The 16,022-nt window shown below is 42.7% G+C and overlaps 1 protein-coding gene across 1 annotated transcript in view; it reads right to left on the bottom strand.

The window, feature by feature from the left end:
- LOC117743631 (ankyrin-3-like) overlaps positions 1–16,022 on the bottom strand; it is a 116,441-nt gene that overhangs the window by 30,192 nt on the left and 70,227 nt on the right. The window contains 15 exon segments of the mRNA XM_034551274.1: positions 1,396–1,407; positions 2,777–2,900; positions 6,773–6,788; positions 6,790–6,846; positions 8,218–8,234; positions 8,237–8,312; positions 8,429–8,527; positions 8,701–8,799; positions 9,580–9,682; positions 9,910–10,061; positions 10,064–10,105; positions 11,849–11,947; positions 14,143–14,241; positions 15,605–15,802; positions 15,897–15,995. Coding sequence (XP_034407165.1) covers positions 1,396–1,407; positions 2,777–2,900; positions 6,773–6,788; positions 6,790–6,846; positions 8,218–8,234; positions 8,237–8,312; positions 8,429–8,527; positions 8,701–8,799; positions 9,580–9,682; positions 9,910–10,061; positions 10,064–10,105; positions 11,849–11,947; positions 14,143–14,241; positions 15,605–15,802; positions 15,897–15,995 — 1,292 coding nt within the window.

A 16,022-nucleotide genomic window follows, 5' to 3' on the forward strand; every position in this document is an offset into this window, starting at 1 on the left:
CCTATGAGGGGGCTTACAATCACGCAGACAGAGCTGTGTTTTGAATACTGTACATGTGTATTGATGTGTCCTGTGTGCGAGTGCGGGGGGGGGGGGGGGGAAAGAAAAATGCAGAGCTCAGCGTGTTTGAGTGGGCACACTATTCAGCACAGAGAGAAGCCCTTTATTCAGCATGGCCTGCCTACCCCAACATCCAAGTTACCAAGCAACTCTGTGCGGCCTGAATGGACTCGCTGGCATGGCAGCACTACGATACCCCACCACCACCCTCTGCTCCCAGCCGGACCCCGTTTGTTCTTCACAGCTTCCTCCTCTTTCTCATTCTGTCCTTCTTCCTCTCCTCCCTAAACACTGAAGCTTCTCAGTTTCCTTCTGTGCTTCCTTCTAATTATCGTGGTTGTCTTCTTTATTGTCTGTCATTTATTTCTGCGTGTCATGCCACCGTTGTCCCCTCATCTCTTCCTCTATATCTGCCGTCTCTATGGTTACTATAAGCCAACAGTTCACTCCTCTTTCCACACCACTACATTCCTTTTATTGTTGATCAATCTGTCTGCCTCGCTGTAAACTACATTTCCCATCATCCAAATGACTTGACTTGGTTCTGCCAGGCACCTCCATGTGCACATCAACGCACCTGTGTTTTAAGGAAGGCAACTATGTGGACAATCGTTTGTGTCCTTGTGCGTACGTGTGAGGGGTTGTGCGCAAATGCATCCGTGTATGTTTGATGCCTGTGTCGATGATTTCTAAATGCTGGACCAAACGTCCAGAGAAATCTCAGGCCGGTAAGTTTCCATCTCTGCAAACCAGGATTTAACATCCATGTTAATCCTGAATAACTCTTCACTTACTTAGATGTATATAGAGGGGATACAAGGGGGTGGATTATTAAGAATGTGATCCCTGGAAGTTACACCCAGTGGCACTACAACATTATGAAGTGCCACTTAAGAACAAGCCACCTCAAAAAGTTATAGAATTATTAGACACAACTCAAACTAAATAAAAGTCTGCAAAAAACAACAACAACAACAACAACACACATGTGGCATTTATGCTCTCATTTCCAGAAGGATTGCTTCTTTTCCACACCTGCATCAAAAACATGTTTTTTTTCCAAGACAGATTAGAAAATGTGGTGAATGGCGATCGGCTAAAATGGAGCGACGATCTCAAAAATACAACACATGACAGCAAGAAAGTGACAAATCAGTGACTACAAACAACACTGGATGATGCCAGTGTACAATGGATGGCTCATGGGTTGGGTTTGTGGTTTTAATGGGTGTAGGGTTGAACAGGGTTCATGGGTCACAGGGAAAGGGGGGGGGGGGGGACACCATTCACAACTAATGATGCTTACTACTTCTCCAACTACTACTCTGTTCTTACCTGAGTCTAGGGCTAGAATGAGGGACACGGTGCAGGAAAACAAGGAAAAGAACAAAATAGAAGAGTGAAAAGCGAAGCATTTTGAAGACATTCAAGCATGATGTGGCTTTCATTTCTTTCCCCATACGACATTGATGCTTTTGCATGGTGGTATATATGACTAGTTCATTATTGAGTGTGTGTGTTTGTGTGCAGCCCAGTCAAAAAGCAAACCATGCAATGTCGATGTCATACACAGAAAGAGGAGGAAAGAACTTGCTCGGCATCATAAATTCGTTGATCAATAAATACAACATTAACAATAAATCACTTTCAGCTTACTGTTCTTCTACTTCATATGCAATTACACAAAAACACCAGCATAAAGGATCAGTTTAGGTATGTGTAGTTCTAATTTGTTGGATGGAGATATTATGGAGATATTATTATTTATAAATATACTCCCCTTAAATACCCCAAAAACAGTAACAGTATCAGTATGCGCAAATAACTGAAACTTCAAGCCCTTAAATGTGTACACAAACCTCTTTTAAATCGCATAATAGGTTGAACTCTTAAAAACTATTCACACAGTTCAATTCAATACTCTTTCCAGTACACGACCCATTTTCTCGTCAAACATGTTTGTTTATGGAATATCTTCATTTAATTCCCTGTTTCCCATGTTTTCTTGTGACCCGCTGATGTGAGCAGCTTCCTGTCACAGTTAGTGTCGTTGTTTTTATCAATCTAACGATCACAGTCCATCTGCCGTCTGACTGTGTGGCTACAATATACAAATATGCACTCCGGGGCTCTACACTCGTCCTGTGTGCCGCTGATGTGTTTTCACTCGACAGTTTTCCACCCCATACTTTGTTCTCTTTCTCAAACTGTAGTTGGGCCTGTGTCGAATCTCGATGAGCAGCTGTTCACGGAGAGTATCAGAGGCCTCACAGTTCAAAGATACTGCTTCTATCTCTTGTGTGAGACTATGGGCCATGTGTAATCTTTGCCTGGGCTTGAATGAGGCCAGACAAAACGCTGAATCATTTTGTCAGGTTGAATCATTGGATGGCAACTTTCCAGCTGCTTTCTCCAGCGATTTCCATTATTCTGTTTTTGTGTGCCCGAGTTTCTGTTTGTGTGTGTTGGAGGGGCTGTAGATTACATGCTTTGTTTCACCATATCTGATGCGTAGGGTGAACAACCACACCATCGATATCATATATATATATATATATATATATATATATATATATATATATATATATATATATATATATATATAAACATAACATAACCTGGCCACAATATTCTAAGGACAAGGTGGACCAAATAGCTATCGGCACTGCGCCAGAGAACATCAGTGATATTCATAATATAAATGACAGGTGCTTACCTGGCTGAGCGGGCTCCTATGCTGAAACCCATGTACCCCTCCTGGGGGAGAGAGTCATCCCCCAGCTCTTTGAGGTCCTGAGGCCGCAGGTATTTGTCCGTGTCCCCGGTCAATGCATCCTCACCTGGTATGGGGGATGATATTATGAAATCCCCCTGATAACTTGATTTTTTTTATAAAATCCGAGCAAAAAGAGGTGATGCGGCACCTCAAGAAGAAAAACAAGCCCTCACTGCTGACATCAGTCTCGCACTTATTTGATCATAGTACTTAGAGGAGGCCTCGGTTCATTTATCTCAAGCACTCTGTTGTTTAACCCAACACACCTCACTGCAACTGCATAGCCCACTGCAACTTTACCTATTCATTTGACTGTGACACAACAACAATAACAACAACAACAACAACAACAACAACAATAAAGACAACAACATGAAGCTTTAACACTGAGCATCGACGATGCTTGACTGTTTTATAGGTGAGGCAGAAATCATTTTAGAGAAAAACGCCATCAGAGGCAGCAGCAAAGCCACTTTGCGGTAAATATGGAGCTCTCCTGTAAAACCAAACGCAGCTCTTTTCGCAGCACTCAGAAGGCGCAGCGCAGAGGGTTTAACAGCGACCACAAGCATGAGCACAATAAACAGAGAATAAGCGCAGAGGGCAGAACCGCAGCGCACCTCGATCGGCGGACCGGTGGACGATGACACGCCGGTCAATGAAGCCGGCGGAGCGGCTACTGTGTTTCCCCTTCTCCCTCATGTCCAGGTCTGTCCTGCCTGCAACACTGTGCTCCTTCACCGCAGCCCCTCCCCCTGCATTCAATACTGCCGCACTCCGATCAGACACCAGCACCAGTGGCAAGCTCGATGACAATACTAGTAGCCGTTTCCGGTCTAACATTTCAAAATAAAACCGTCGGGGGGAAAGATTTGCAGGTTGTCAAACATCGCCTAACACATTTAAATGAACGCCTGCTGCTAACGGAATATTACACGTTTAAGTTGTTCATTTATGTGCTTCAATTGGGTCTTATTATTACACAAGCGACCAACTTCTACTGTCTACAACAGGACAATAGACTAATAGAAAAGTAATATGCACTCTGTGTGGACAAATGCTTTGAAATAAATCTAAAATTTAATCAATATCATTTATGGTCAATGCATTCAAGAGTTATGCAGAATTGCCTCTGCATACACTTTATCTTCTTAATGCCCTAATCCCAGAATTACCCTAAATTATTCTGAAGACAATGCTGTATCAATCAATCAATATAAATGAGAGTAAAGACAAGCTGAAATATGTTTCCAGTGAAATAAAGGCGACATTGTTATATCTGCAAATGTAGTGTTACCACTTTTATCATGCGAAACCTTTGATATAAACTCAAGAACAAAGCAGAAAGAAAACTAACATAATATTACGGATTTAGAAATCAAGACAGGTTGCATAGCTCTAATTATTTCGGCTTCTGTTGTACTTTTATTCTGATAGTTGGCTGATGACCTAACTTCCGGTGTTTTTCTAGCTGTTTCTGTCTGACTTCACAGAACTGGAAAACAATTGGTTCCCGGTGCTGTAATGTATCACCATCCCATTCAGGCTCAGTTACCCCACACCTCGACGCCTCCACACACGCACGCGCGCGCGCACACTCACACACGCGCGCACACACACATCCACACACAAACTCACACACACACCCCTCCTATTGTTGGCTATCATCTGCATGTTACAACGTCACCGCATCAAACCTCACTCTTTAGCAAAGCAGTACAAACCTAAAAATACATATCGGTAGCAAGTAAACGGCTGAGGGGATTGCCGTCAACCTTCACCACCCATAACATCAAAAATAAAATAATAATAATGACTCATTTCACATTTATTTGGTTGTCAATGACACTCCACTTTCTGTCTCTCGGTCGATCCTCTGTGTGTGTGAGTATATCTTTCTTCCCCCTTTTTCTTTTCTTTTTTTTTTTTTTACATCGCAGCCTTCAAAACACCAAAGACAGCCATTGAAACTTCCTCTAATGCTGTAACGACTTACCTTTGTTCAATGCAGCCATTATTAATCACAACTCTTCTGATATCTCCTGCGTGTTTTCTATTTGTCTAAAGCTCCGTTAAATGTCCCCGGGATGAAAAGTAAATCCAGCGACAGGTGAGGACTATCAAGTAGTCCATTCAGCGCTCTGATGGAAAACGGTGCCCTCTCTTCACCCCACGCACTTAACAACTCCACTCAGACCAAGTTGCGCGTCAGCTGCGGGTGCGCACATCTCTGCCGCTCTTTCTCCGCAAAAAAAAAGAAGCTCTTTTAAGTTCTAAAAAGTGCACATTGCTGGGCAGAGAGAGTAGAAGTCAAAGCCATTGGCGGCCACACCGGGGTTAACTCTCCTGCTGGCGGCTCACACAGCTCATCTCCTGGGATTTAAAGAGAGAACGTCTCAGCAGCACAACCAACTCCGGCTGAAGAGCGTCAGCAGGGGCCGCACTGGCGGTGTGTACGGCTCTGTGGAGAGCGGAGTCAGCTGACCAAATGCTTGGGAACCTCCGCAGAGGAGACAGTGACGGAGAGGAGAACTCTCACACTCCTCCTGCCTTTTCTCCCTCTATGGTGGGAGTCTGGCTGCATGTCAAAATAGAAGTGGTGCTAAAATAATGACGAAATAACCACCATCGTGTTGCAATTCAAGCAACATTTCTCTTCCTTCTACATGTTGCACACAAGGACTACAACTTGCTCAACAATGCGTACATTTAGAACATGCATGCAAGAGGTGTTTGGCAGTTAAAGACCTTCAGTAGACACAACACCAACAAGAGGATACTCAACACTTGACAGACAGAAGAGCACAGCAAGGAGTTAAGTTGCTCTCTAAAGATGGTACAATTAGTAGCCATCGGTAGAAGTCTATAGAAAGCACGACATGAGCACGTGATTGCACAGGCAGGCAGGCCACACACACACACACACACACACACACACACACACACACACACCACACACACACACACACACACACACACACACACACACACACACCACACACACACACACACACACACACACACACACACACACAACACAAAGAGTGTCCCTCACAACTACAGCTTAATTGGATTGGCTTTAGAATTAAACATATGTGGACACTCTTTACTTCCTAACTCCCTTTCTCTCTCTCGCACACACACACACACACACACACAGCTACACACATAGCATAACTGTAGCCGGTCTTGTGCTGCTTTCTATTGGTCAAAGTGAATATCAAGTCTGTGCTGCACCACCACAATGCTGATGAATTATGCACACAGTATAAACAGTCTATGAGGCTGTGGATACTCTTTATTTATAATTCCTGCGTGGTAGTGATAACACATCGAATCCCAGATCTGCCAATGAGGATCTCCATCATGCAGCTACAGCTAACTCGTCCTCCTCCACCTGATATGTCTGTGTATGTAACTTGTTGATTCTAGCGGTATCACCCCCCCCCAACTAAAACATATGACCAGAGCCTTAGTGACAGTGTATGTGTGCTCTGGCTGTTGGTTGAGTTATTCTGATTTGCTTTCTCTTGAAAATAAACAGTAAAGCTGAAGAGTAGTACAGGCAGAGGCTGGACGGTTAGCTGTTCAAAGAGACAGGTGAGTTCATCTGCAGTGTGTTATGTTCAAGCAAAACGAGCAAACAACAGAACAATGGAGGCCAAAGGTGACAAATACCTTATAATAACATCTGTAAAAGACATTGTGTGATTTAAATACACATACAGTGGAACATGCACATGTTAATGAAGATGGCATCACAGAGCACACAGTGACAAGTGTATGGAAATCATGCAGTGTATTGATATAACTTTATTGGAAATCAAATCATGAAGTCACAGCAAACCGTTGCAAGTATCAATTAATGTAATTTGAGTACTAAATGTGTGAAACATGGCAGAATGAAGCAGTGATTTGAGCTTTCTTTCAACATACCTTCATCGTCGGACAATGTCGAGGAACTCATTCATGGTCTCTGGGACATTGATTTTGTGTTTTTCTGATGTACTCTGTAAATGTGGAAAAAAGATGGATAACTGAACCATTGAGTTTTGCCAAAATAACAATTGTTTTCTTCTTTTCTGGACAAACCCCAGAAACTTGAAACCTGTTCCGGACAAAATAAATATGAGTTACAATGATGTAGTACATTTTAAAAAGAATATGATATACCACATGATCATTTGAGTTCCCTATTTATACTTGTAATCTTTTTGAGACAACTGTAGTCAGTTCGTGACAAGTTAATTTACATTCCAACTAAAGTGTGACCTTCACATATGTTTCTTAATATGGACATTAAACTAAATCTTAGCCGTGGTCTCTCTCACAGGAAGAAATATTAATACCGCTTGTTTGAAGGTCAATTTGCTTCACATAACTGACCAGCCTGCATATGTAGGTTCAACAGACACAATAAAACAACAGCAGAGGCCTGCACAGAGAATAATAGATCCATCCCACAGAGGGAGGGAATCAACCTTGATCTCTAAGTTATTTCACTGTGCAGTTATGACTTATACACTTTGCAGCTGATTGTGCAGGATCCTCCTTGTCCTCATTGACCTCTTTGTCCGTCTCTCCCCCCCCCACACACACACTCACTCCCTCCCTCCAGTCACCTCGCTGTCATCCTTCAACTTCTCTTTCTCTCCCACCTTCTCCCTCCCCCCTTTCTCTCAGACACGTGTTTGGGTCAGATCGCTTTTAGTTACCTGAGCTATTTGAGGAGAAACCTTAAGCTCCAATCTAAGCCCTCTCTCTCTCTCTTAACCAGGACAACTTCATGCATGTGACATAGCGTGACTTACTCGCTGGCTGTTTTAGTCCAAGAGCGACAAATTCCTCAAGACCATTTCCTAAAGAATATCGGAAGGTTTTTAATCACGACATTGTCCAATTGTAGTTTCTTTTTGCCTTGTAACTCCCGATTGCAAACCGCTTTTTGGGTGGTTGCTGAGATTGACAACTTTTCTAATGATAGTTTCCAGTTGATTTTAATACAGTTGAGAAAGGAATACAAATCCTGAATGCTGCCTGAAAAGTGGGTAATTAATTAAAAACGTCTACTACTTTAATAAGTTTGAATGAGTAAATGTTTGCAAAGTATGAGATTCGTCGATTTGCTAAAACACACATAACTGAGGATGCTGAATTCTCACTTTTGAAATGTTTTTCTTCCATCTCCTTTTGCCTGGGTACAGAAAAACCTCAAGAACAACTTTTAAACAATGCTAAAAACCTCAGTGTCACATACATGTGTTGTATCTGTAGCTCTTGTATTCAACCTGCTTCCAAGTTATAGAAAAATACACCAATGGTGATGTGATAGAGCTTGTGTGCATTGAATCATATGAGATGCCAAGAGACAAGATTCTCACCATGGTGGTCAGGTTTCATCTGTCACAGGCCTCAGAGTGTCCACCACAGAGATGTATCCCAGGCGACGGGCGATTGATAGGGCAGTGTTCCCATTCTGACCAATGAGAGAGCAACAAAGAAGTTATTCACACGAGGCGCACAGAAAAACACAAAAGAGCATTCAGTATTTCATCAGCTCTGGTGGAGTGTTGTGTGTGTTTGTGCGCTAACCACGGTGAGCTCGTTAGCCAGGGCCCCGCGCTGAAGCAGCAGGTTAATGATGTGGGTGTGGCCCTGCTGAGCCGCTTGGTGGAGAGGAGTGTACCCATTCTAGACAGAGACACACAAACACAGTCAGGGAAAGAAAGAGAAGAAATACTCAAATTGTATGAAATCTGAATGTGAAAGAAGAGCTACACAAAAACAGTAACATAAGACCGTGCTTGTGTGTGTGTGTGTGTGTGTGTATGTGTGTGTAGGTGGGCGAACATGTGCTTTTCTACCTTGGTTTTGCCATTGGCGCTGGCATGGTTCTGCAGCAGGAAGTTTGCCATCTTTGCGTTGCCATAGTGACAAGCCACGTGCAGCGGAGTGTAACCCATCTGCATGAGGAAGAGACACGGACGTGAACGGGCGAGAGATGGAAAGGGAAGGAAGATACAGGTACGCATGCTGACTGGTGGCAATCAGTCAGAAAGTGCAATCATTTGAGCATGCCATCTTCGATTGTAAATGCAACTTCAAAACTGCATATGTCATGTTCTCGTTGAATTATGGGTACAGTGCATAATGCTAATGACTCGAGATAAGTGAGTGAATAACCTATTTGCTGTAAACAAGTGTCCTGTCAGCACAAATACACACACACTACATAACCTTGTGTAAGTCCAACCTTTTTGTTTGTCCCAGTGAACATGAGCAGCTTGCTATGGGGCCTGTGTGTGTGTGAGTGACTGTGTGTGTGTGTTGTGTGTGTATGTGAATGTAACTGACAGAGTGTGACTGAATATAGGAGCATGTACGTGCTCATGTGCATGTGTGTTTGTGCTGCAGTGTGTACCCTCCTAAAGACATGAACACCTTCCTCTCAGGTAATCAATCCTTATTTATCTATACCTGAGATGATTGCAGACAAGTGTGTGTGTGTGTGTGTGTGTGTGTCTGTGTATGTGTGTGTCTGTTTGTGTGCAACAGTATTTTTCTGATGCCATGACTAGACTAAAACTATACAGGAAAATCCACTTTAAATAGAGAGAAAAACACAAAGACAATCATATAGTCAATGATGTGTGTAAATAAAAAAGGTTATGCATCAAACCCCAACTGTAAAAAGTGATTCAAGACCTGTATCTGTGTGTGTTTGTGAGATGGCAAAGCTTTACCTTTGTTTGTGGGTCGACATCAGCGCCGTGGTTGAGAAGGACTTCTGCCACATTGACCTTGTCTTCCTGTGCTGCAAAGTGGAGTGGTGTAAGTCCGCTCTGTGTATGAGGATAGAAACACGTGTGAATACACACATAAATGTGTTATGGTGGGAGCACATGAGACGGAAACATGCTATCTTTCTCAGTAAACACAATGCTGGAAACCAATGGTCGACATCTAGATTCTAAATAATGGTGATTGAGGTGATAACAGCAAGGGTTGGTATCTAGGATGATTGTCTGGTAGCTGGTCACACGCTGTAGCTCTTGTCACGGATTTCACCTTATTGCACCATGTTGACGTTAGCGTTCTTGGTGAGCAGCAGGGACACCAGGTCCACGCTGCCTCCTGTGCTGCGAAGGTGAATGGGGCTGATGCCTTGCCGCGTCACTGCGTTGGTGTCGGCGCCGTACTCCAGCAGTGTGGTCCCGATGTCCAATGTTGGTTCTTCTTGGCAGCGATGTGGAGCGGCGTGTAGCCATTCTGAGGCAGGTCCAAGAGATGCAGGGGTTAGGAGGCTGGATTGAACTCTTCTTCTACTTTAATGGATTCATTTATCTACAATATGGTACTATGGTGGTGTGTTATGCTCAGTGGTGCTTAAAACAGGGATAATTTAATTTAATTCCATTCTAAATTAAAACAAATATTAAGTTCATACATTATAGACAAGGTTGCAGGAAAAACATATAACACATTTGAAATAAACACAGGACAGATAATCAACAGAATTTCTTCTGCATCGAGGAACATAATTCTGAACCAAGACAAAAAAGTTCTACATTACTGCAACCACATAAGTAATAAAGCGGCATCAATCTCAACATATGCATTTACCCATGACGCCAAATCTACAGTTATGTGATGACATTTCACATAATGGTTTCAGCTGTCGATCGATTTAAATAAATAATGGACTTTAAATATACAATCATGAAGGTTGAAGTGACATTTACATTTTACATTTTAAAAATGAGTGGGCGAACTACCACTTTGTGAATAAACGTCTTAGACCTCATACACAAACCCAAGATGAACCGACAGTGGAGCAGCTGTTCTGACATGCCTCACTTTGGTTACCATGGAGAGGAACTGTGACACTGTCATTAAACATAAGAGGGCGTTTAATAGAATTTTCCTGCTAGGAACTTCACTGGTGGTAATGTGAGCTACAGGTGAGCTTTATTCAACTCTGGGCAGCCTTGAGGTCCACAGTGGGGTGGAATGATTTTAGCTTAAAAGAGAGTAAAAGGCTGAGAGGTGAGTGTGGGAAAAGGGAAGTGTCACATATATTTATTATTAAGGTCATCGCTGTCAGCTGAATTCACACGTTACTTCCAAACTGTCCTCATTTCTTAGACTGTTTATAGCCAGACTTATTTCACGAGTCAATTTCACAACATCAGCTCATCCTGTCTTAAGTACAGATATGACGCATGCGTAATGCTTCTGCTACACGTCTGTGATCATGCACTCCTCGCATTTGAGTGAACAAAGGATTGATCCCTTTCCGAAAGCCCTCAAATTAGACCGAGCACACCAACTTTAGCACAAAGCCGAATTAAACACAATTTATAGAGGGAGAAAGTAATGACTAAGAGCGTGGGAGGGAGGAAGGAATAAAAAGAAAAATATACAGATTAAGAGAGAGAGAGAGAGAGAGAGAAAGAGCAGCAGACAGAAAGCAAGGATAAATTAGCTTTACAAGCTTTTGTCGCCTCTTGCAGTTGACAGTCGAGCCAAAAATCAGGCATTTCCTGCACATTTCGGTTGGCAGCTCTGCCATTCTGCTCATACTTGTTCTGTGGTTTGGACAGACTGCCAAAGCCGAGCAGGAGTACGAGGCACAACTTGACCCTATGATCACCAACCATGTGTGTTTGTGTCTGTCAGACATTTCAACAAGAGCAGTAACTTTTTTATTTTTGATTTGGTAATACATAACGTTTCCAGCTCTGGAACCGACTTCACAGAAGAGTGGTTTGAAGTTGAGACCGACTATGGATTCATTTACGACATGTATAACACATGACCAGTTCGTTTCACTTGCGCTCTTCAGTTGTGTTTTATGAGATATAGGAAAATAAAGCATCCAGCAAAAACCACCAAGCACAATATGCGTGTGTGTAAATCCTGGCTAGTTGAGTGATTTTAAAGGCTTTGCGGAGCTTAATAAAGCCAGTTGAATTCATTGTCGTGTGTGTTGATGTGTGTTTGTGTGGATACCTTGGCGGCAGCGTGTGGGGAAGCTCCCTGATCCAGCAGCAGCAGCGCCACTCTCTGATTATCGTAGTGAGCGGCTACATGCAGTGGAGTTAGCCCACTCTAAACACACGCACACGCACACACACCACACAGGCATGCAACACATCACCAGGTTAGAACCCAAGCACACGCTGATAAGTAAAATGAAAGCACCAAACCACAAAATGTAAAGATATGAAGGGAGATGGACAACAAAATGATGAAAGAAGGTTAGTGCAGGAGACAGTTTTAGAGCAGCAACTTCATGCTGTAATCTGAAAGCAGCAGCTAGGGGGAGCATGTCTTCACTATCTTATGAAATGTATGCCCAATTTGCCACCTTTGATCCAATATCTTTTTTTAACCGTGTATTTAGCTTTAGTAGGATCATTTTCTCAACACATAAGAAATATTTCAAAGCATCACTCGTTTAAACGCTGTCGGACTAACGCTGGACCAAAACACAAACTGATGCAGCAGAAATCAGAGATATCATCTTTTTTATTCCCATCATTCTTCTTTTTGAAAATGTCTACATTACCCACATGCAAACTTAACAGTGGTTAGAGATTCAATATTTGTCATGCTAGTAAAGGCTAATGTAGCCAAGATGAAGAGAGGGCGACAGAAGTCTGGTCAGCTCACTTCTTTCTAACTCCACACCACAAAGATTTTTTTTAAATTTTCCAAATTCTAGTCTTCAGACCCAACCAATGCTGACTCAAGTGACAGTGACATCGCCTGAGGCAAATTTATCGGACTTTGAAACACCTTCCGGAGTCACAAAAGGCTTTACGAAACGTTTTGTTCTTCTTCACACATTCAGTAAGACTTTTATTGTATAATCAAAAAACGAAAACCTAAATTGGAGATAGATGATTTTCATTGGTCAGCGATGATGCAATAATTAGTCATTCATATTTTAGCAGTAGGCCAGTGGGAGAAGCAGTATTATAGTGCTTACAACAGCAGTAGCAGTATGTTGTTGTTATGATTTAGTTGAAAGATCTCCTCATGACATGTTTTAAGACACTAAAATACGATGTATGAGTATGTGCACTCCTAAGCCACACCCAAAGTATTGCATCCACAACAAAAATCTACTTCCATCTCAGGACGCTTACTGAATTACTGAAACATCCAATCGTTATTAAACTCAGAAAAAGTGAGCAGTATGTATCCTGATAATCTCATGAGCTGCTGCGATGTGTTGTTTCAACCCTCCTGGAGACATGGGAGGGAGACCTGTGTAACATTTTGAGTCAAAATGTGAGGAGACCAATTAAGTAATTGTCTTTCTTCTCATCTCTAAAGAAAATGTGAGCAATTCTAACTGCAATAAAGGCCTAATTTGGCTTTTGTGTTTGGACTCAGTTTTACAATGGGGCTGATTTTAGCACGACACCACCAAGAGGCATTGTGGGAGCTTCATTATCATACCTGACTGCCATTATGTTAAACGCTCTCAGATGTTGGCACAGACACACACACACACACACACATACCTAGCTAACACTATAATCAGCGCAGCAGGCCTATGCTGAGTAATGCGTCAATATGTGTGAGCGCATCATCCTGGGAATATAAGCAAATCTACCCTGAAGGTGTTTGCAACAGGACAAGCATCTGTTGGCTGTGTTGTCCTAAACCTGCCACTCCTCCACAAAACTTCCCCCACCTCCGACCCCGTGTCTCGCTGTAGCTTGGAAAATAAAACAAAAAAAGGGTTCTGCTTATTCTCTTAGAGACGGGTTGGATAAGGGCAGGCGGCAGAAAGACTTGCAGGATGCTAATAGTCACAGTATCAGAAGGACTTCCTGATCTTTCTGGATTTGTTCGCCTGGTCTCACCAGAAAAGTTGACTGTTTAATTCTCAAATCATTACAAAGCTTCAGGATAACTCAACAGCTGCATATGTACACGTTCTGTTCTCTGTTATGTAATCTGTTATCTTTTACATGCAGTTACTAATAATACAAATGGATGTTTTCCAGGGACTTCTCTTTTATGGTCACATAATTATTTATGGATGATTTGAAAACTCTGATCTTGGTTGTAACGATGATATAGAAAGTTAGAGCTTATACTGTTAATTCATCTGCTCTATGTGGGAGTTTTTTTTATCTCCTGCCTAATATGTGGAGACTTTTCTGTGCCAGGTCTCTCCCTTTTGAGACCTGGCACCATGAGTTTTCCCAGCAGAAATACATTTGTACACCCATAAGAGTAACTGCATGTCGTGCACGAGACCTCTCCTCTTTTTAAAGACATCTCACCTTTCCAGCAGCATCCGGCGAGGCTCTCTTCTGGAGGAGGAGACTGGCCACCTCCATCTTGCCGTACTTCGCAGCCACGTGCAGGGGGCTGAAGCCTTTCTGTTGAACACGGAATGAAATGCATCAACAAAATGAGAGGATAAAGAGGAAGAGTAGAGACGGGTATTAGCACAGGAAGTTAATTTATTTATTTTTTTGGGTCAGCCTTTGCTGGCCTGGGTCAAGCTCTTCTTCATAACAACGTTGTTTCTCACATAGTTGTAAATAGCTCTTCTGGATGGTTAAATTCAGTGTACACTTTGACTTACAAAAATAAAGGATTTGTACCCGAAACCCGGGATTTCTAACTATTATAAATAAACTTAATTAACTACATTCTAACTTTTGATAACCTATAAATGAGTGTTATCTGTGAATGACAATGAGGAATGTTATACCCTGAGAAACTAAGGCAATGGTCCATATTTCCAGATCTATAAATGTTGTATAATGTGATTCTGTGCGTGAAGATATTTTAAGACATTAGGTCATATTTTCCTGAGGAATGTGACTCCCACAGATTCCCATTCCACGCTCTGAAACACATGACCTCATTTGTGTGATTGGTTTAGTATTCTTACCGCTTATTCAGTAAAGGCTAATTTTAGAGAAGACTAGTTTTAAATGTTTTTAAATGTGGGCACTTTAACGATACATTTGTTTCATAAACATTACAAATGGGTCAATTTGTGGTTTCCATCCCACGCCAGATTCTTTTGTCGTTTTGTCAAACAGCTGACAAGTGAGGTCCCAAAAGATGTGTGTGGGTGTGTCGGTGTGTGCGTGTGTGTGGGTGTGTGCGTGTGTGTGAGAGAGCGCTGGCACCATGGGGTTTACCGCTCATTAATCTGTTCCACTGACAGAGGTCACCTTGAAAGACAGCCCACAGCAACATACAATCTCACACATGCACAAACCAATTCCATAAAGTCTACTCTAAACCTCTTTTTGACCTTGATCCGTGCAATTAGTCACATGTCAAACCAACACCAAAAACTGACATCATCCGTCCATGTTGGGCTGCACCTATGCACTTAAGCACTTAAGTGCTCTCTTACATTAGTGGGCCAACACTAATACTGCCACTGACCTAAATGTGAGCACTAACATTCCTGTGACTCCTTTATGTGACAGAAATTCACATGTTTGAGCCTTGCATATATGCTGGTTATCGGCTCTATGAATGCTTTTGTTGTGGCAGAATGTTTCAGCAGCAACAAAATGACTGATGAACATAATAAGACGAGACACCATGAAGACCTTTGGAAACTGCTGCCCACAAGTGGAGAGTCACGGCACTGAAATAATAAAGCTGCTCTGATCTATGATGCTTGGTTCTTCAGATGTGTGTGTATGTGTATGTTTGTGTGTGTGTATGTGTGTGTGTGTGTGAGAAATCATGACGACCCTCCATTGGACCCACCTTAGTTGAGGAGGAGAGGGAGGCGCCGTTCTCCAGCAGCATCACAGCAACATCTTGGTGTCCTTCGCGGGCAGCCAGGTGAAGGGGGGTGTAGCCTGAGGTGGTGGCGGCATTGGCAGAGGCGCCGCACTGCAGCAGCTGTTGGACAATGTCGACTTTCCCCAGCCGACTGGAGATGTGCAACGCTGTCTGGTCATCCTGCGCAAAAGGTAAGGTGATTTTTAGCCCAGTATTTCATCATTGTGTTGTTTTGTTTTCTCCCCTGATTGATAATGGGTCTCAGTGTTCTGACCTTGGACTTGGTCTCCACCTTGGCTCCGTTCTTGAGCAGGTATCCGACCACGTCTGCCTGACCTGCCCTGGCTGCCATGTGGAGAGACGTCTCTCCTCGCTGGAAGGACCACAGGAACGGTTTTCA

The sequence above is a fragment of the Cyclopterus lumpus genome, chromosome 15 (genome assembly GCF_009769545.1).
Source record: "Cyclopterus lumpus isolate fCycLum1 chromosome 15, fCycLum1.pri, whole genome shotgun sequence".
Classification (NCBI taxonomy): domain Eukaryota; kingdom Metazoa; phylum Chordata; class Actinopteri; order Perciformes; family Cyclopteridae; genus Cyclopterus; species Cyclopterus lumpus.